At 58.6% G+C, this 20,178-nt stretch overlaps 1 protein-coding gene across 2 annotated transcripts; it reads left to right on the forward strand.

Moving 5' to 3' along the window:
- The first annotated feature begins 10,508 nt into the window (after positions 1–10,508).
- On the forward strand, positions 10,509–16,948 carry PHB1 (prohibitin 1). Of its 2 annotated transcripts, XM_075722620.1 has the most exons (7): positions 10,509–10,536; positions 11,066–11,191; positions 11,932–12,093; positions 12,620–12,762; positions 13,389–13,505; positions 14,691–14,786; positions 15,761–16,948. In XM_075722620.1, the coding sequence occupies exons 2-7, from the start codon at positions 11,104–11,106 to the stop codon at positions 15,971–15,973; spliced, it is 819 nt and encodes a 272-aa protein (XP_075578735.1). In that variant the 5' UTR covers positions 10,509–10,536; positions 11,066–11,103; the 3' UTR covers positions 15,974–16,948. The 2 variants fall into 2 exon arrangements, with proteins under 2 accessions (XP_075578735.1, XP_075578736.1); XM_075722621.1 differs by lacking the exon at positions 14,691–14,786.
- The last annotated feature ends 3,230 nt before the right edge of the window (positions 16,949–20,178 follow it).

Here is a 20,178-nt window from a genome sequence, read left to right on the forward strand (position 1 = left end):
GATCTCCGGGGCTCTGCGCCGCAGGTCGTGCCCGCCAAGGTGCCCGCGCCCGTGCAGCCCCTGCTGCCGCTTTGTCTGGCTCTGCTCGCCCCGGTGGCTGCTGCAAAGGAGCCGAGAGCCCTCGCGGGCAGGGGGCTGCGCCCGGCTCGGACGGGGAGGCTGCAGCGAGCGGGGCGAGGTGCTGGGGGCGAGAGCCGCGCCGCCTGGAAATCCTATTTCCAGCACCTCCAAAGGATGTTAAAATTAAAACAAACCGTCCTGCATGCTTTTCATCCCCACAATTGTATTTAATTAAAGAAAAAAAAAAAAAAGGAATCAGCGCAATACTTCCATCTGCATGGAGCTTTGGTGAAAGCTTTGCTCGCTCTGCACGGAAACCCTTGAGCCCAAAGTGCTTTGAGCGGCAAATTGCTCTCGCTCTAACCACGTCTGCTGGGCAGAACGCAGCTCAGGAACGTTCCCCTCGACGGAAATCTTCCCCGGGCGTCTCCTCCAGCCGCTGTCCTTGCCCGGGCTCCTCCGAGGACACGATTGCCCCTTCCCTCCTGCGATGCCACGTGGGGACCCCCCTGCACCCCCTCCCAGGTTTGCAAGGTCCCGCTTTCTCTGCAGCCGTCGGGGCCCAGGGGAGGCGGCCGGGGGGTTGCAGTAGAACAGGAAACCTTGGGAAAAACTCCCATGAACGTGTCCGCGGGCTGAAAGCGGAGGAACCTGAGAGGGCTCGGCCATGCACGCACCGGGGAAGGGCCTCTCCGTCACGGGCAGTTAACGTGCGCTCCCCGGGGAGCCGTGCGGAGCAGGGGGTTTGGGCAATCTGCTGCAAGTTCCCAAAGATTTTAAAGCCTGGGTAGGATTTGGGGAAAAGCAGCAGCTTTGCTCCTGGCTCCTCTGGAAAGAGCATTTCCCCCGCCCGACAGCTGCCCGCAGCAGGGATGCTTTCCCCAGGAAGAGCTGTAAAAAGGAGGGTGCGGGGTCCCCTCCGGGGCCAGGCAGGGGTGACAGCGTGGATGGAGCGTGCCCCCAACCCTGGCCAGCCCCCGGCACGGGGGGCTGAGCATCACCGGGCTCAGGGAGCTCTGGTTCATCCTGACCATCCCCGTCCCCTCCGGCTGGGGGCAAGGTGGGTCGGAAAGGAGCTGCCGCCGGCTGCGTTCGTGTCACCAAGCTCTGGGGTCCCCGTCACAGCAGCAGGAGGGCAGTGGGGAAGGACGGGGGGGCGTGCAGGAGGGAGGAAGATGACCCCACCCCGACGCCTGGGCAAAGGCAGAGCTGGCAGCAGCGAGGAGGGTCGCGTCCGGAGCGGTTACGTGCATCTACCGAGGCATAAACCTCCATAAGGCTCCACGGCCAAGCTGGACCCACGATGCGGCCCCGCGAGATGCAGTGAGAACCCCCAAATCCACCCCCCCCGCAGCCCCGCTCCCCCCGCGAGGCGCTGGCAAGTGGCGTTCTGAACGGCGACGCTCTCAATATTTATTAGCTCTCATAAAACCTCTGTTCAAAGGCCCCGGGGAGCAAATCTGGTGCGGCGCAGACTGCCGAGACGTCGCCCAGGGAAATAACCCCCTGGCAGCGAGGTTTGGGCGAAGCCGCGGGGAACGAGGGGCAGTTCCTATCAAGGCAAAAATTCCCTCCAGTCTTTTTTGGCTTTTATCATTAATTTAGCAGCTTTTGTTTAAACCTTTTTACTGTCTGTATAGAGAGACTGGGAGCATCGCTCTGCTTTGATGGCTGCCAGCGTTCCCGGGCGGATCAGCTCCCGGCACGGCTGCTCCCGGAGGCAGTTTGAGCAGGGAGGGCTCAGCCTCGGTCTCTTCTCACCCAAAACCCCACACGTGGAGGGTGGAGGTCCCGGACCCGGCAGCGTTCATGGACCCCCGCTGCTCCCACACCACGTCCCTGCGAGCACTGGGCTGGGGAAGAGCGAGGGGGGGGCGGGATGGGGGGAGGGTCCCCCCCGGGCGCTGCTCGCGCCTGGGTCAGGGCCATCACGCTACTGGTCCCGAGCGATGCTGGGACACCGATAACCCCCAGCTCCTGACCCCCCTGGCAGGATTCAGCCCCCCAGGACCCACCTTTCTGGGGGCTCTGCGTCCCCCCAGCCCCTCTCCTGCAGCCTCAGCCTCCCTCCTGCCAGACCCGGGCAAATGCCTTAAATGAAGGATCAGCTTTGGGAGAGGGGAGAGCAGAGGTCCTTGCGATCTGTCTATTTAACTGGCAGCAACCACAAGGCTTAATTGAATTAAATGATTTAAGGATTTCCCCTTCGCGACAGGGGAGGTAGGGAAGAGCTGGCGGCCGGGAGCGGGGGCCGCGGCCGTGTCCCGGCGTCATGCAAGCTCCTTGGGACGCGGGTTCCTGCTCCGCTCCGTGCTGCAGCACCTTTGCAGCCCACTCATCCTTCATCCCAGCAGGAAAAAGAGAATTTCTCTTTTGCTTCCTCCCCTGCAAAGCAACGGCTGGTGCTGGGAGCAGCTGCCTCGTCCCAGGGATTTGGCTTTGCAAGGTGAGGGCCCCAACCTGCCCCCAGCCCCCCTCGTTAGCTCGGCCCCCAACTTGCCCGATCGCTCAATTAGCAGCGGTTTGAAAACTGAGCTCTGTCCCTAATGCAGAGCCGGAGCAGAGCCCAGCAATAAACCCCAGCTGGGACCAGTGTCCCCGGCTCCTGCGGGACTGCAGCCTCCGCTGGCAGGGGGCTGGGGGAGCTGCCCCCCAAAATGCCTCTGCTGGAGGTTGTGCCCCAAGCTGGGGAGCCCTCCCTGCCCGGAGCACCCGCCCTGTCCCGGTGCTGCAGGGACCCCTCCCCGGCAGCGATGGGGCGGGGGGGCCGCATGTCACCTCTCCTTCGGGCAAGGTCTCCTCCAGGACGCGGCTGGGTGCAGCCCGGGGTGCCTGTCCTGGGGGGGCTTTTCCCCAGCGCTGGGCTCAGCCTCCCAGCCCGGGGGACCCCGCTCCCACCCCTCACCAGCGCACGCAGGCAGCGCGTCCCCGGCGTGTCCCTGCTGCCACAACCGCCCCGTGCCGAGGCGGCGAGGGCTGACCCCCGCGGGGACGCGATGCCCAGCCGGTGTCTCCGGAGGAGCGGGTGAATCCAGGCTTTCCCCGGGGCTGAGCCCCCCCGCTCCCTGCCCGGGACCCGCGCAGCCCCCACGGTCTGGCTCCAATAAACTTCAAAGCCTCCTCCATGGACAGCCATTAGCTGAAGTGTTTTTTCATCTCCGTTTCGTGGTCGGATTCGTTATTTCTGCTTGCTGCTGCCGAGGCTTCCCCCGATCGCGCAGGACAGCGATGCTGGGGGGGCGGGGGGCACCCCCGCCTCGCCTGGGGCAGCTCCACAGCTCTGCCCATTGCAGAGCAAAGCGGGGGACGGGGCAGGATGAGGCCTCGCCATGCACGGCCGGATTCGGGGACAGCAAAGAGTTATCCTGCGGATGAGAGCATCGGGGGGCGGTGGGAACCAGAGGCGGGGGGGATGCCTTCCCTGGAGCCCCCCAGGTCCATCCGAGCTCAGCACATTCCACGGAGGCAGGATCAGGCTGTGCCTTTGCCCTCCTGGCTTTGGGGATGTTTCAGCAGCAGCTTTCGCTCGACACGGACTTTGCCGCAGGGTCTGGGAGCCCGGGTGCGGGGCTGAGCCCCGGGGGCTGCCCCAGCGGACCCCCCCCACCCCGGCCAGCCCCCCGTGCCTGGCCCACGCAGAACTGGCTTGCTCAGCATCTTTCCCCGATGCTCTGTGATCTGGCTGAGCGCAGCTGAGTTAAGGATGGATTCGTACGGCCCCCCGAGCTGCCTCTTCTCCAGTATCCGTGAATTAAACATTATGCGTGTCAGCGGGGAATTATGGAATCAATTGGCAGACAATTAAAGTGCACTGAAATTTGGGTGTATGGAGAAATAGGCAGCAAAAAGGTTTAATCTCGGAGAGCTCCCGGTTGTTAACGGTGCCAGGGAATGAAAACGCTGGGAGAGAGCCATGCGGGAAGTAATACCTGGGGAGCGATGAGATGCATTTGGCAGAGAAAGCCCCTGGCCTTTTAGAAGCCGGAGGAGTTAAGGGGAAGGGCCGGGGGCGACGGGGCGCTGGGCTGGGGGCTGCGGCAGCTGCCAACCCCCCCACGGGCCGCCCGGCCGGGCTGCTGAAGCCGGCGGTGGGGCAGGGTGCGTGGCAGGCAAAAAGCAGGGGCTGGGCAACCCCCCGACGCCTGCGACCCCCCCGTGCCCGCGAGCCCCCTGCTCGCCTCTCGCTGCCAGCGCTGGTGACTCCCGCCCTGACGCACGGCGAGGGGGCCCTGCGGTTTGTGTCCCCCCCCCCAACGCTCTGCCTGCGGGACAAAAGGCAGCCTGGGGCTGCCTGACCTCGCCGGCGTTTCGGGGTGGTTTCTTTTCACGGCAGCTTCCACAAAGCGCCGGATTGTTTCCCCCCGGCAGCCGCCAGCTCCGGCAGCGTTCCTGCCTCCTCTGAGATGGGGGCAGTGGGGGGGGGAGGTTTTTTTTTTCCAGGGAGCTGCTCCAGAGATGGCTCCTGCGCCCGGCATTGCCCGTCCAGCTGCCGGCTCCCCACGTTGACACGGCACGGCACAGCTCTGGGTGCTCGGCGTGGTTTTGGCTGGGGCGAGGACGCCCTGGCTGGTACCGCTTCGGGGCGGGGGGGCTGCACTCAGCGGGTGCACGTCTTGGGGGGCTGCAGCACAGCATCCCCCACCCCATCCCTCCCGCACAGTGGGACGCTGGGGATGAGCCGACCTTGGCAGGGCTGGGGGGACCGTGCCGGGGGCAAGGTCACGGGCAAGGGACGTGCACGTGGGCGCACACGACCGCAGCCTGGCTCAGCGGTGAGGGGGGCTTCGGCAGCCTTCACCCGGAGCCGATCGATCCAGCAGCTCAGAATAGCCAGGCTGGGCATCCGCCGGGGTCACGCAGACAAGAGCAAGCACCTGGGACTAATTGCACTAAATAAATGAGCAATTAAGGACATTACAGGAAGACTAAACCATCCCAGACCTCCCCCTGACCCCCTCGTAGTTCCCCTGGAAATGGCCGGCAGGTCCGGGATGCTGAGCCCGGCCGTTCCCAGCGGGACGGGGGGCATCGCAGCCCCCGGGGGCGGAAGGGGCGCGGGGCCGCGGGGCACGGCTGTGCGGGCAGCTGCTGGCGGCGAGGCCAGACTGAAGTGCCATTGTCCCGGGCGGATGGGCTGCAGAGGGGAAGGGCAGGATTTGTCCCGGCACGGGATGCGGAGCGCAGCGAGCCCAGCCTGTTCCCCCGGGAGGATTTTGGCTCAGGGCTTGGGAGCCCCGAGCTGGGGACAGCCATGGGGCTGACGGGATGCAGTGGTCTCAGCCTGGGACCCCCGGGATGCACCAACCGCATCCCTGACCCTCACCTTGCTCCGAGCTGGGAGGGTTTTTCCTCCCTGTGGGCACCCTGGCAGCGGAGACCCCCACCAAATCCTGGCCACGTCGCCCCCAAAACTGTCAGTTTTTGCTGTGGTTTTTTTTTTCCTGCAGATGAGCCAGGGACTGTTCCCGCCCTTCTGGAAGACTCGGGCAGCAGCACCGGAACGCTGTGTCCCCCCGGCAAAGCAGCTCCCACCGCCCTCACGGGGGTCCCAGGGCTCCCCAGGCCCCCAGCCTCTGCCAGCCCAGGGTGAAGCCCCCGTCTTGGGGCCATGCCACGACTTTGCCCTCCCGTGCCAGCGCGGGGCCGGCTCCTTCCGGCGCTTCCTGCACCGCACCAGCTCAGATGAGAATGCCCCAGAGCCCCTGGGTGCAGGGGAGCGGGGCTGGGCCTTTTGGGTGGGTGCAGTGGGTGGGTGCTGGGGGAGCCGTGAACGAGCAAGGGAAGGGATGACCATGCCAGAAATGGGGGGTGTCAGACAGAGCCGGGGTGGGCTGGGTGTTATTCTGGTGTCTGCGAGACCCCCCGTGCCCCCCCAAAGCCCGGGGTGAGGAGGTGCTCGTTAGAGGATGTTCCTGTGGCTGGGGATACGAGCGTGATGGGGAATTAATGAGCAGTTAATGAGGAGAGCCCAGCCCCGAGAGCCCTCCTGGCTGCTGCGGGGGGCTAGAAGGGGTGGGGGGGGGGGGGATGCTGCAGCAGTAGCAAACTTCATTTGGGGGTTTGTACAGCTCCTAGCACCCCAAAAATCTTAATTTAATTTAAGTCTTAATTTAAGTTTTAATTTTCTGCAGCACTGCAAATCCTCATCACCAGGGGAAAGGAGCAGAGGCCGACAGCGCGGGTCCTTGGCGTGCTGGGGCTCAGGCTTCAGGTCGGTGCCGGTGCGGGACGGGGTGCAGGGGGCTCACCCTCTCCAGGCTGGGCTTCACCGGCCCCCCGCCCTGCAGACCCCGCTCGCTCCCCCCCAGCACACTTAACGAGCAGCCAATTTGCTGGGAAGGAAATAAAAAGGTATGCAATTAAAAAGCTGGTAGCCACAACCAGAGAGGGTCAGCGGTTCATGTGCTAATGCAAGCAGATTCTGTTATGATTCATTAAGTCATTAACTCCCTTTTAATTGGAGCTGCTTTATGGAGATGCCATTTTACCTTTGCAGAGAAAATGGGAGTTGGGAGCGAAGGGAGAGACCCCCCCCTCGCAGCACGCGCGGTACCTCGCACGCCGGGGTAGCCTCCAGACCCCCCTGGGGTCGTGTTTTGGTGCCAGAGAGCAGAGCAGCCCGCTTACTTTGTAAATTTGGTGGAAGCCAGAGGAAGGGGATGGGGAGCAGCTGGAGGATGTGGGGAAGATAAAGGGGCTGTGGGTTTTGGGGGGCCGAGGTCTTCCCTGGCCGAGCCCCAGCCTCCTCGGAGCTGCTGGCCAGCAATTACCAGCCATTACAGCCTTCCCGGGAGCGGCGCAGGGCTTAATGCAGCCGGTTTCAGCTGGCTGCTCGCTTCCACCGAGGAGGAAACTTTGTTAAGCGGCGATAACCATCGAGGAGAGCCGAGAAACCCTGGTCCCGGTGCCTGCGGCGCTGCTGGGACCCCGGGCAGCAGAGAGCCGGGATGCTCCGGAGCCCAGCATGGGCGGCTGCAGCTCGCTGCTGCACGGAGCTTGACCCCAGATTATTCCCTGATGGGATTACAGATAAACTCGGTTTTCTCTAAACCTTCTAGGATTTTCCATCCTCAAGCCACGGTCAAGCCCCGTGCCTGCCCGGGGGTCCCAGCCCGGCCCTGCTGCCCGCCCAGGAGGTTTTTGCTTCTCTGGGGTGAGTCAGGTAAAGTTGCCCACATGAAAGACAGGCTCAATTTTAAAGCAGATTAATTAAACTGCATTATGGGCCTGTGTGGACAGAGTTCAGAACGAAAACAGCCTTAATTCGATTTCTCTGACTTGCAAATCGTGGCAGGGAAGTCAGCTGAAATCACATTAAGGCTGTTTCCACTCTGAACCCTGTCCTCGCAGGAGTTTAATGTAGTTTAACTAATTTAATTTAAATGCTTATTGAGACTAACTGGGTTATGTGCCGGGCGTGGGGCTGGAGCTGCCGGGGCTCGTGCTGGAACCCCTGTGCGGGGCTGGGCAGGTGGGACCAGGGTGGCAGCATCAAGCCCATCCCGCCGCATGCGAACCAAACCCATGGTTTGGGTTGGAAAACCTCGTTTCTGCCAAAAGCCATTCTCTTCTCCGGTGGCTCTGCCACCGCATCCCTGTGGATCAACGCCTGCCTTCACGGCCCCCCGTCCCTGGGGTCACCAGCCGCCGAGTGCTCCAATTCTCCGCAGTTTGCAAACTTCATGCCATAAATTTTTTGGGGGCAGCGCCAGCCGGGGACGCCCGGTTGCAGAGGGCTGGAGAAGAGGAGGCTTTTTGTTCCTGTGCCGCGGTGGCCGGAGCTGGGCCAGGCTGCTCAGCGCTGGCCGCGCCGTCCGAGGACAATGAGGCGCTTCTTGAAGCCGCCGGTTCTTTGCCCCACGGAGGAATGTCCCCCTGCAACAGGGTGGACGGCGGCAGCCTCGTTAAAAGACTCAAGCGAGGGGTGCAGCTCGTTGCCATCGCCCAACAGCGGGGGCTCGGCCCGGTGCTGCTTTGGGGTGCACCTCCACAGCCGCCTTCATCTCATTCCCTGGGTCACAGGATGCTCCTGGGTGCTTCGGGGCTGCTCAGCCCCTCGTCTCCGTCCCGAACCTGGCGAGTCACCAGCCACCAAGCTTCGTGCCACGTCCCCCAGCCCACGAAGCCAGGGACGGTCTCGGTGGGCGGTGGGAGACACGTCGGGTTCGCCCATACCGCCGGTGTCAGCCCATACCGCCGGCGTCAGCCCTGGCTGAATCACCCGCCAGATATTCCCTGCACAAAGGACCCATTTTCTTCCCGTTTTGCCGTGCGGGTGTCACCGGCTCCAACCCGGCGGCTCCTGGGGCTCCCACCCTAAAACCTGGGCCCTGGACCAAAAATGCCCATTGCCACGAGCCTTTTTCCCTTTTATTTGCATGAATGGGACACACTCATTTTACACGGTGAGGAAAAGGGAAGGAGGCTGCACAAACCCAGCAGCAAGCGCACCCGCAACGGCTGCTATGAAATGCAAAGCACGGGGCAATCTCGGGCAGGGGGGTGCAAAGCCCCGGCCCCTCCGGCTCCGTAAATCCCGAGTTTAATGATTGAAATTGTGCCCTGCATGAATCTCACGTCAAAAGGGAATAAATCTCTCTGTGTTTATAGCTGTGGCTTTGTCACCAATTAGGATGTTGTTATTGGATTAGATGCAAGTGGATAGAAGCCTCCTGGGACGAAGGCATCCTTGGGGGAAAGCCCAGCAGCCGGTGGGGGATGTGCCGGGACGGCGCTGGGCCGTGGGGGCTGATCCTGCCCGCCGGGCTGGAGGTGGAGGCCGATGCTCCTGGGGTTTATCCCTGGAGGGACACACGTAGCCGAGGGCGGGAGCACCTAAAATTCAGCTTTACGCTTCCCGCTTGCTGTGGTTGGGGGTTGCCAGGATCTGGCCACCCAAAGCAGGTTGCAGCGACTCGGGGTTTTGGGAACAGGGATAGCAAGGAGGGGCAGGTCCTGCTAGGGGGAAATTTTAGGGCTTGGCCGTGGCTCCCTGGGCACCCCCACGTCAGCTGGGCTTCAGGGGGTCCCGGCAGGTCTGGCCGCCGCTGAGCACCTTCACCTTGTCCTGCTCCTCTTCGACATCCGCTTCCCAGCGCTGCTGAGGAACAAAAGAGCTTTTGTGGTCACAGGAGCGTTGCCAGACATAGGATGGGGCTTCCACAGCACATCTGTCTGCACAGCTGTGCCAGGGACCCCAGGATGCTGCAGGGGACCTGGACAGGGGTGACCTTCCCAGGCAGGAGCTGCTCCAGGCAAGAGCTGGGGATCGGGGACATTGGCTGGGACCCATCCTCACTTTTAGGGTGCCCGTCCATCACCCCGCTCCAAGGGCAGCACGGGCAGCCAGGACACTGCAGCACAGGAGCCTCCATCGCCGGGCTGCTGAGCAGCTCTGTGCCTCAGTTTCCCCATCTGGAGCAGAGCGGGGGGGCAGGGGAGCCCCCTGAGCTCACAGAGGGGACGTGGTGCTCCCTGATGGCTCCTGGGATCCACCGGGCCCTGAGGGAGGGGGTTCAGCCCCAGTTTCACCCCGAGATGCTGTCGGGGAGGATGTGACGGGGGTTAACGATGTCCCCCATACCCAGCGGTGTCACAGCAGAGGGAAAACCCACCAGGGCGGCTGCTCGGTGACACGGGACGGGGCTGCCTCGGGGAAAGGCGGCTCCTCGGGGGTCTCCCTGGGCGGTGGGTTTATTTTTTTTTTCTCCCCTCTCTTTCTTCCCTTTCAATGCGGATTTCTGGAGCCGACGGGAGAGTGCTGCTTCCCTCTAGCGGCATCGGCCCTCCCGCTCGGGGGGCTGCCAGGCACTGCGGAGGCTCACGGCGCGGGAACAAGGGGCCTTTGTGCTCCGCCAGCACCCGCGCCCCGCGGCGCCGCGGGCTGTCCGGTTTCTCACGCCAAGGGGGACAAAGTGCACGGCGGGCGCCTGCCCGGGCCGGGGGCAGGGTCGCAGGCAGGCGGGGGACGTGGCCGGACGTCTGCGGTCCGTCCTTGCCATTGCCACCGCTTCTCCAAGAACCCTTTACCCGCCGCTGTCCCCCTGCCCCGGGCCCCGCCCAGGCCCCGTTGCCCCCGGGCCCAGGCCCGCTTTCTCCCGTGACAAGCGAGGAGTGGGCAGGCGCTGGCCCACCCTCTCTGGGTGCCCGGGCAGCACCTCTGACCCCTCGCAAGCCCCGGCACCGCCCGCGGCCCGGCGGGGCCCGGGGCAGCCCCCACCGCCTTCCCTCCGCCGGGCCCGCCGCTCCCAAGAGGCCCTGCGGGCACCGGGAGGCCGCAGCCAATGGAACGCGGGCTTGCTCAGCGAGTGGGCCGCCGCGGGGCTCGCCGGGAGCGGTAGGCGGCCCGGCAGGGGGATGGGACGGGCTGAACTACAAGTCCCAGAATGCCGCGGGGAGGCGCGGGCCAATGAGGAGCCGGCGTCTTGGTGCGGCGCGCAGGCGCGCTGGAGAGGGTGGCCCTGGCTTCATGTGGAGGTCAGGGGCGCTGCGGAGGGGAGCGCGGCAGGAGGGAGCGGTGGGTCCCGGGGCCGGGGCCGGGGCCGGGGCCTGGGCCTGCGCCTGCGGGCGGGAGCAGGGCCGGGGCCGTGGCCGGCGGGACGCCTGTGCCGGGGGCGAGAGGCCGAGGAGGGAGCGGGGAGAAGGAGGCCTGACGGGGGGGATCCGGGCCGCGGGAGGCGGTGGGCCCGCAGCGGGGAGCCGGGGCCGTACCGAGGGGCTGCGGGGAGCCGGGGACGGGGCGGGGGAGGCGGCCTGGGCCTGCGGGGCGTGGCGGGGTGGGGGTGCCCACCCGCGGGGTGCTGCGGGGCCCCAGGCTCGGAGCCCGGGGAACACACGCGTGGGGCCCGCGGGCGGGGAGGCCGCGGGGGGAGAGAAGGAGTTGCTGGGGGGAGCGGCGCCGGTGCAGGCCGGGTTTTTTGGAGGGGGGGGGGGTTAATCCTCGGCTCGGCGGGCACCTGCACACAGGAGCGCCGGCCTTCTTGCTTACTGCTCGGGGGTTTTGCAGGAGGGGCTTTTTAGGGGGGCTGGAGCTGGACGTGTGAGATGGCTGCGAAGGTGTTTGAAAGCATTGGGAAGCTTGGCCTGGGGCTGGCTGTCGCAGGTGGAGTTGTCAATTCTGCTCTTTACAATGGTGAGTGGGAGAAGCTGAGCGCTTCCAGTTCACTTTATATCTTTTTGGGTTTTGTCAGTATCTTGGCTGCTCTGTGCTTTTATTGCTGATGGCATCAGGGGAAAACAGGCATGAACCATAGAACCATAGAATGCTTTGGGTTGGAAGGGACCTTTAGAGCTCATCCAGCCCAGCCCCTGCAGTGACAGGGACAGCTTTAACCAGAGCAGGGTGCTCAGAGCCCTGTCCAACCTGGCCTGGGATGTTTCTAGGGATGGGGCCTCCACTGCCTCTCTGGGCAACCTGTGCCAGTGCTTCACCACCCTCACTGTAAAAAATTTCTTCCTTATATCCAGTCTAAATCTATGCTCCTTAAGTTTAAAACCATTACTTCTTGTCCTGTCACAACTGGCCTTGCTAAAAAGATTGCCCCCATCCTTCCTATCAGCCCCCTTTAAGTACTGAAAGCCCTGTGTCGTTTTATACCTCATGCGTTGCACGAGCAAGGGGACTGCAAGGTCCTTTCCCTAGAAAGCTGTCAATTAGCTGCTGCCCTTGTGAGTGGACTGGGCGGGCAGGAGTCATGGCTGTGTCTTCTCTTTGCCTCGTTGCTCCCAAAGATGCAATTAATTTCACCGGTCTCCGGTAGCGGAAGGCTTTAACTATCCCCGACAGACCATTGCCATGGAGGTTTTGGTGGCACGCAGGTACAACGGATGGCGATCTCGAAACCGCGCTTGACGTGCTGTTTTCTTCTCTAGTTGATGCGGGTCACAGAGCTGTGATCTTTGACCGATTCCGCGGGGTCCAGGACACGGTGGTAGGAGAAGGTACCCACTTCCTCATCCCCTGGGTACAGAAACCCATCATTTTTGACTGCCGCTCTCGCCCCCGCAACATTCCTGTGATCACTGGCAGCAAAGGTGAGTGTTTGGACGCGGCAGCTGTGCTGTGGCGTACGCTGATACTGCTCAGTTAGCAGCTGGGTGGACAGGAGAAAATGCTCCACCACAGTCAAGGTTTTTATGATCTTTAACTTCCACAAAATGAGTATATGGGTGGGATTTTCCTCCTCTGGACATGAAGATCTCACGTGTGCCGAGTCCAGTTTGGCACACAGTCAGGAATGGCTTGATCAGTCTTTTTAGTTATGGAACAGATTAAGGGACCCTTCCCTCAGTCCTGTAACTTGTCCCTTTAACCACAAAGTCTCTGTCTTTACAGTAGGGCAAGTAATTCCCTGCATTGCAAACAAACTGAAGGTTAAATCTTATCTGTACGGAGGATTTGGATGACAAGGTGAAAGGGGTAGTAAAAATAACTCGTCTTTGCTGGTAAAAAGAAGTCTGAATGTTTATTCTTCCTCATTTAGTTACCCTGGAGAGGACAACTTCAGGATATCTCCTGTCCCTGTGGTTTGCCACTAAACTCGTGATTCTCTTCCTACAGATCTACAGAACGTGAACATCACGTTGCGTATCCTGTTTAGACCAGTGACTGCCCAGTTACCGCGGATTTTCACCAGTATTGGAGAGGACTACGACGAGCGTGTCCTGCCCTCAATCACAACCGAAATCCTCAAGTCTGTTGTGGTAAGGGCAGTGTGAGAGCTGCTGGGCTCTGCCGGTCGTCTTGCTTTCCTCTTTCTAGCAGCGAGGGACCTGCTGGAGCGTGGAATATGTTGTGCTCCAGAATAAAACTTCTCTTTCCACCCCCAGGCCCTCATGGGCCATCTAGAAAAGCTAATTGTAGCTATGCTAATTGTTTCTGTCTTGGTCATTCTGCCTGCTTGGCCTGACTTGATTCACGTTGGAAGATCTCTGGATGGGAAGAGGTTTCTTCGTTACCTACTCTCAGCTGTTAGCTCTACTCTTCTGGCTCAGAGTCACAGTCAAGAGACTGGGTTTTTCACTTCTTGTGTAATCTTAGATTTCAGCTTACCAAAGCTCTCTGGTTTTGGAAGCATCCCCGGGGGATGCCAAATAATCACTAACCAGCTTTTACGTTAAGTGCTCAACTGGACAACCTGCCCTCCAGCTTACACTTAAGTTCCCAGTCATTCAGTTTATCTCTTACTTCAGATGCCTGGGCAGCTCGGCATTTGTGAGCTCTGGGAGACTTGGGTTAACGCTGGGGCTCATGGGTGCAGAGACGGGCAGGGCATGCAGTATCTCATTTCTTGGAGCTCTCTTCTCACTGTTGTCCATGCTGATTTCAGGCTCGCTTTGATGCTGGAGAACTGATCACTCAGAGAGAGCTCGTCTCAAGGCAAGTGAGCGAAGACCTCACGGAGAGAGCAGCAACCTTCGGCCTTATTCTGGATGATGTGTCCTTGGTAAGAGAGCTCCCTTTTTCAGTTTCACTCTTTGGAGTGTGCCCACATAAGAGCAGTAGAGAAGAGAATCAGTGGACAGCCAGAGAAGGGTGGGCTGGAATTTTGGACGTGTGGACTATGTTTGTCTGTCTGCTGTTGTGTGGGACGTAGTGGTCACCGCTCAAGTCAGTACCTCTGGTTTTGTCGCTGGCATTCGGTGACCTTGAGCAAGCCCTTGAAGGCTCTGGTGCACTGGCTTATCGACAGGCTGCACTGTTGCAGGGTTTTTATAGTTAAAGCGAAGAGCAAATGCTTCTGTGGGTGGTGGATCAGGCCGCACGTTGCTTTGGAGAAGGCAGCTATTCCATAAGCACCCTGAGACACGGGGAGAAAGTGCTAGGCATGAGGAGGTAGTGCAAATGTACACTTTTCGTAGCATCTTTTTTTCTATGAAGTATTAGTTATTCTCCTGGCTGTGTAGCCTTCTAAGACCATTCAAGGAGGGAGCTCTTCCCTCTTACCTCCCTATAAGCTTTGTAAATTAAATCTGTTGTAATCTGGCTTGTATGTGTACCTCTCCCTCTCTTTTGGGACTTCCCTCGAAAGCTTGCTTAGAGGAAAGGGAAATGAGCTCTTTCACTTGGCTTTGAACATATAGGAAGTCTTTGCAGGAAGGTGACTTTGTTTCTGCAAAATGTGAGGGTTTGACTCTTTGTTTCTGGCGCTTTCCACCGAGCGTGCTACCGAAGGAAATTCACCTTTCCCCTGTCCCATGCCAGGAGCCTGCAGCTGTCCAAACAGCTTGGGCTGAGCGCACCAGTGCAAAATGGAGCATGAAGGGTGCAGGGTGGCTGGGCAGGCAGCGGGCTTCCCTGCCTTGGGAGGGGAGCGCTGGGCAGGCAGGCTGCCTCTGCCGGCCGCGCGAGCAAGCGGTGGTGGCGGGGGAGCGTGGTGTGCCTCTGAAGGTACTGGTGTTACTGGTCTGCTGGACTGGAGTTGTGCTTGTGGTGCCTCCCTTGAGGCTTCAAAACTGGATGGGGAGGCCCGCACGTCCCAGCTTCTGTTCTTTTAGGGATACTGGCTTTCCATCTCCATTCCAGTTTCGCTGATACAGGCAGGCTGCCTCCCCCTGGGAGCTGCGAGGGTCACAGCAGTGCTGCTGTAAACTGTCAGCGTTGTGGACTTTGCTTGATTTCTGCCCTGCAGACCCATCTGACCTTTGGCAAGGAGTTCACGGAGGCGGTAGAAATGAAGCAAGTGGCCCAGCAAGAGGCAGAGAGAGCCCGATTCATTGTGGAAAAGGTACCTTGTCGTTCCAAGAAACCTGGAAACAGTTGCTGGTATCTCCTTCCCACTCTAGCTTGCAGTGAGCATCTCGCTCACCTGTCCAGGAGACCGGGCAGGTTGAACGATGAAGTCACTTAGAGTCATAATGCTAACATGGTCCTCAGCTCTGGTATATGATTGTTGGATAGATAAAGCCTAAGGTTGGTTTTGTGGGTCTTTTTTTCTTCTAATACCATGCCACAGTCTTACTGGAGTGCTGAACAGAAATGTCTGCATGGAGGAGGGAGGAAGCAGCACTTGGGAGGAGGTGTCAGTTAGAAATAGGGTTCGAGGTTGAGATTTGCAATGCAAGTGATCCTGCTCTTTGTGAATTTTGAGAGAGTAGTTGAAGCTTTCCGTGGTGTTTGATATCATGGGCGTAGGGGCCTGTGTCCTAGGAGTGTTACTGGCTGCATGCAAGACCACATAATCTCAGATCAACCCAGGATCTCAGTGAGCATCCACAGAAACAATTTCATGTTAAGGTACCCCGGTATGGCTGAGAACACGTGCTTGTTGAGATTGCAAGAACCTGAAACTACACCCCATATTAATCCAGTGGATGCAGTAAGACGCATGTAATCAGCCAGGATGATTAAACAGTGGAAGTGTTTATCTGACCTGGTTTTAACTCCACTGAAGTTCTCGAATCTTTCACAGACAATTTTCCACCAGGAGTGCCCTTAGGTGGGTTAATGTTTCATGAGGTTAAGACTGATAAGGCAATTTCAAGATGATTTTTCAACCTTTTTTCCACAGTAGGCAGAAAAACAGTCTAACAGAATGCAGTTTTAAAATAAAATCACCATCTGTCTTAGCTCTTCTACTGGGGAAAAGAACAGTAGGGTGGTGAAGTGGGATTTTGTATTTTAAACATGACAATAGCATCTTCCTTCCCTTTTGCTTGTTTTCTCTGTTGGTTATTCGCCTTCTCATCTGTTTACTTTCAGGCTGAACAGCAGAAGAAAGCTGCTGTCATCTCTGCTGAGGGAGACTCAAAAGCAGCTGAGCTGATCGCCAACTCGCTGGCCACCGCGGGTGATGGCTTGATTGAGCTGCGCAAGCTGGAGGCAGCCGAAGACATCGCATACCAGCTCTCACGGTCCCGCAACATCACCTACCTGCCCTCTGGACAGTCTGTGCTCCTCCAGCTGCCGCAGTGAGCCTGGCTCTGCAGCTGTAGCTAGCCTGGTCACCTCTACCTACCAGATCAGCCCTTTCCAAAAGAATCTTTGCAATTTCCTCATTGGTAAAAGCAGAGGAAATTAAAATTCAACCCATTTTGAATTCTTAATCAAATAAAACTGAACACTCTTGACAACAAACCTGCATTCCTCCCATGTACGGTCAGAGCAGTGGCTCTGCTGACCATTAAGCTAGGTTTGAGAATTGCCCCTTTCCAGGCAGTTTGAGCAACAGGAGCAGAGCTTTCATCTGCTCACTCCTGGGACAAACAGGTAGCCCAGGTGACTCCCTGGCCACGAGAGTGCTGTATCAATCCATTTTCACAGCAATGCTTCAGTGCCTTTAGGCTGGCTGAGCCAGGGTCGTTACAGACTTGCAGGTCCTGGATGATGGAACAGGGACACTCGGGGCTCGCTCTTCAGTCAAGCCAGTCTTTTTTCAGGTGTCAGCCGAGAGAAAGAGGACATCTCAGCTGTTAGGACAGTGGCTCTGCTGTGCCTGTATGAACGATAGCACTGATAGCTGGAAGCACAGATCGAGTGGACTGTGGCTGGGGGTGAGAACAGCAGAGATTCACTTTTAGTAGTAGATGGATTTCAGGCATGAGGAGAAGGTAATTCCTCTGCAGGAAAGACTTCTCATGCACGTGCGGGAAATGAGGCATCTCCACTTCTCCCCCCGCCGCCGCACACTGGTCTGTTTGCTGCCACTGGCCCTGTTGTGCAGCTTTGGTTTTTTCACCAAGGTCGGTAAAAGTGGCAGTTGGCCTATTCCAGGCGGCACCTGGGACAAAGAGGGGATGACTCCGTGCTCCGTGGCTCAGGCAGTCGGAGGTGGGCAGAATTCTCTGTTACATCAATGCTCTTTTTATTTAGGGAACCTGAATTGTGAGGAGGATGTGATGGGTGAGACTGTATAACCAGCCTTCAATAAATGTCACAGTCCCAAGTGTAGTAGTGTGGCGGGTTTTTTTTTTGATATCTCAGAAGAATGAAGGTTGGGTCAGTGGAGCAAGACACCTCATGCTTGTGCTAGATTATTTGGATAAAAGTCACTTAGCACAGGCAAATAGGTCTTGCTCCTGACAACTTAAAAGCTTGAAATATGACTCTTAGGCTGAATTCCTGCAACAAGGTAAGGCTGAGAGTATCTGGAGGTTATTGTGAGGGCTTTTAATCACTTTCCGTGTGCAGTTCAGGCTGTTATTTACTGCAGGTACATATGTTTTCTGGGGTGCTCTTTTGATGCAATACCATGCTGTTGGAAAGAAAACGGGGATTACTGTACGAGACACAGCCTACGGTGAACTGCAAACCTGTAGGCGGGTGCCAGAAGGCACGGTACTAGCCTGGCACACCATTACACCCTTCCTGCAAATAGGGTGCCGGTGCGATGCCTGTTACCCCTGAGCAACGCAGTCTTAGGCGGGTGTCATCGCTACCCTGAGGATGTCGAGCCCTCGGGAAAGCTGCTGCGAATGGTGGGCCCGTTTCGTCATCGTGTAGCCACTTTGGGTCGTTGCCCTCGCCTCTGGCGAAAGGGAAAGGCTTGCCTGCTTTTTCTGCTGGGCCGGGTATGCTCTTGCGGTGATGAGGTGCCTGAGCTTGCAAAATATTTTAAGCAGCTAAGCAGTCAGGTCCATAACTCCCAAATAACTTCCAGACCTCATCCTCCTCCAGTGCTCTTGTTCTTTATTCTTCTGGTTTACCGCTTCAGACACTTGTAAGGAAGCTTCTACTTTTCTCCCAAGGCTCCTTTTAAAGCTCCCTCGGCGCTTCCTGCGTTTCTCTCGGTTTCATGCACCAGGTGCTGGGCTCAAAACAGTGTGTCTGAAATCCCGTCTCGGCTTCTGCGGCTCTGCATTACCTCTCCCTCCAGTTCTGCATTTTCAGTGGAGTGTGGAGTGTTTCCTGCTGCTTTTGCTGTTAGCCTCTCTGGAGGAGGTGTCTGAGGCTCTAATGGTGGCCCCTGGGTCTGATTAATCACCATTTCCTTTGCTTTTGGGTGTAATTCTTTTTACAAATGTTCCCTGGCTGTTAACTGCTCCTTTACCCTCCCTCTGCCTCTCTTAATACCTAGAGCTGCCACGAATGCATCAGACTTCAAAGCTGCTCTTGAACCTGTAGCTGTCTGGGCGTGCGCTAGCTGAACCCCTTGTTTATATTGTGTTTATAGCTGCTCTTTGGCCTTGTAGACCATGTGGACCATGGATCTGTCTGGCTCCAGATGGGAACGGTGACCCTAAAATCGGGGCATGTCTTTGTGTGGGCTGCACGGGGATACTGGGTGAGGAAAGAGCCCTCTGCTTGCTGGGTGGATGCTGCTCCAAGAGCTGGGCAGCAACGAGTGAGCGCTGCCTGGCATCCTCTGCCAAACTTCTCAGGTGCTGGCAGACTCCCTGATGTAAAAACAAAACAAAAAGTCGAGATCGTGGTGTCAAGGACTGGCCTGCTTGGTGTTCCTGGCCAAGGCTGGACTGCAGAGAGTTGAAGGCTGAAGTCTGCTTCCCAGGACTCCGGCCCTTCCCTCGCAGGGCTGGGGAGGTGTTAGCAGGGTGTGAGCGCCCGCTCTCAGTGCTCTACTTGTCAGGGCAATAGAAAGAGCTTCGGGCTTGGGTAACATGAAGGCAGGCCGCCCTCACTGCTCGAACAAACAAGGCGTCCCCACCCTCTCTGTTTGGCGTTTCTAACCCTGTTGCTCTTAATAATCCAGTAACAAAAACTTGGTCGTGAAAGCGGAGCGCAATGTGGGGTGGAGAAACAGGAGAGAGAGGGTCAAGACATGCGGCTTTGTACTGAGGGTAGAGAGAGGAGTTTTGTTGTGCAGGTCCCGCTCTGCCTGCGTGAACCGCTCCGTCAGCCTGGCGTCCTGTGACTGTCACCCGCTGCTCCGCTGGCCTAAGGGGCAGCTGGCTCCCAGCCGGAGCGCAGAGCTATCGCAAGGGCTGCCTGCTCTTTGCAGCTCGTGCGTACGAAGGTGCTGGAGATGCTCCGGGAACAGCGGCTCGTCCCCCTTCACCTCATCCTTAGAGAGAGCAGGAGAGGGGCTGTCTTGTGACCGTGCCCGGAGGAGCAACCGCCGCCTGTGACATCGCGCTCCATGAGCACCGTGTGCCGCGCATTTCGGGTAAGCCGCTGCAGCCCGAGGTAAGCCGTGACCACGGCGGGGAGGCAGCTGGATGGTGCCGCTTGAGGGGAGGTGAAGAAACCTCAGGTTTGTTTCTGTGGACAGAGAAGCCGGTGGGCCCGCGGCCTGGCTGTCACGCCTGGATTCCCACTGTCTGGAATGAATGGCACAAGTCTGACCGATCGAAGAATTTCCTGCCTTGGGCAGTTATACCAGTTCTCTGTTGTGTGGGCTTTCTGCTGCTTCTTAGGGATTGTACCCATGCTAAAACTTCTGTTCTGGGGAGGGGAGTGCTTTCTGTTGTCATTTTTTCTTCATTTTTGCCACCTATTCGCACAAAACACTTTGAATTTAGTATATTTGACAACTTTTAATCCCCCATCAAATTAGTTTGAAATTGGTTTTCTCTGGAGGAAAGACAGCATGACTGCATAAGGCCGGTGCTTCCCCAGCAAGGCTGGATGAGTTACTGGGCTGGAGAAAGCACACGCTTCCTTAAGCAACCCAGCTAAAATGGTCCAGAAATTTACTCGGAGAAAGGCTGTGCCCCAGACGCTGCCCGGGTGTTTGCTGGCCAGAAATACATGCCCTTCTCTCAGGCTCTCCCTCCCCAGAGCTGACTCATGCCAGCATCACACCAGGTACTCCTGGATCTTTCCATTTTCCAACAAATTGTTACATTTAGCACCAAATCTGGGGCCCGGGGGCGTTCTGTGGGTGAATGATGGAGGCTGTAGCTTTGCTGCTAACCGAGACGGCCCGTGCTGGCCAGGAAGGACGCTTGCCAAGTGGCCACCGTTTTTGGAGGCAAGGGGATGGCAACCCACGGCGCAGCGGAGGCCGCCAGCCCGGCTGCTCTCCCACCAGATGGCAGAACAATTCTGTGCTCCACACCGGGAGGACAGCATGCACCAAAACGTGTCCCTCAGGACCAAAACGTGTCCCTCAGCCTCCCGTGGGGACAGGTCACCCTGCCCCGGGCAGAGGACGCAAGGAGTGGACATGGACAAGGGCAAATGCAATAATAGCACACACAGTCTCCGGGCGAGGAAGAAAA

Source organism: Pelecanus crispus, chromosome 18 (genome assembly GCF_030463565.1).
Source record: "Pelecanus crispus isolate bPelCri1 chromosome 18, bPelCri1.pri, whole genome shotgun sequence".
Taxonomy (NCBI): domain Eukaryota; kingdom Metazoa; phylum Chordata; class Aves; order Pelecaniformes; family Pelecanidae; genus Pelecanus; species Pelecanus crispus.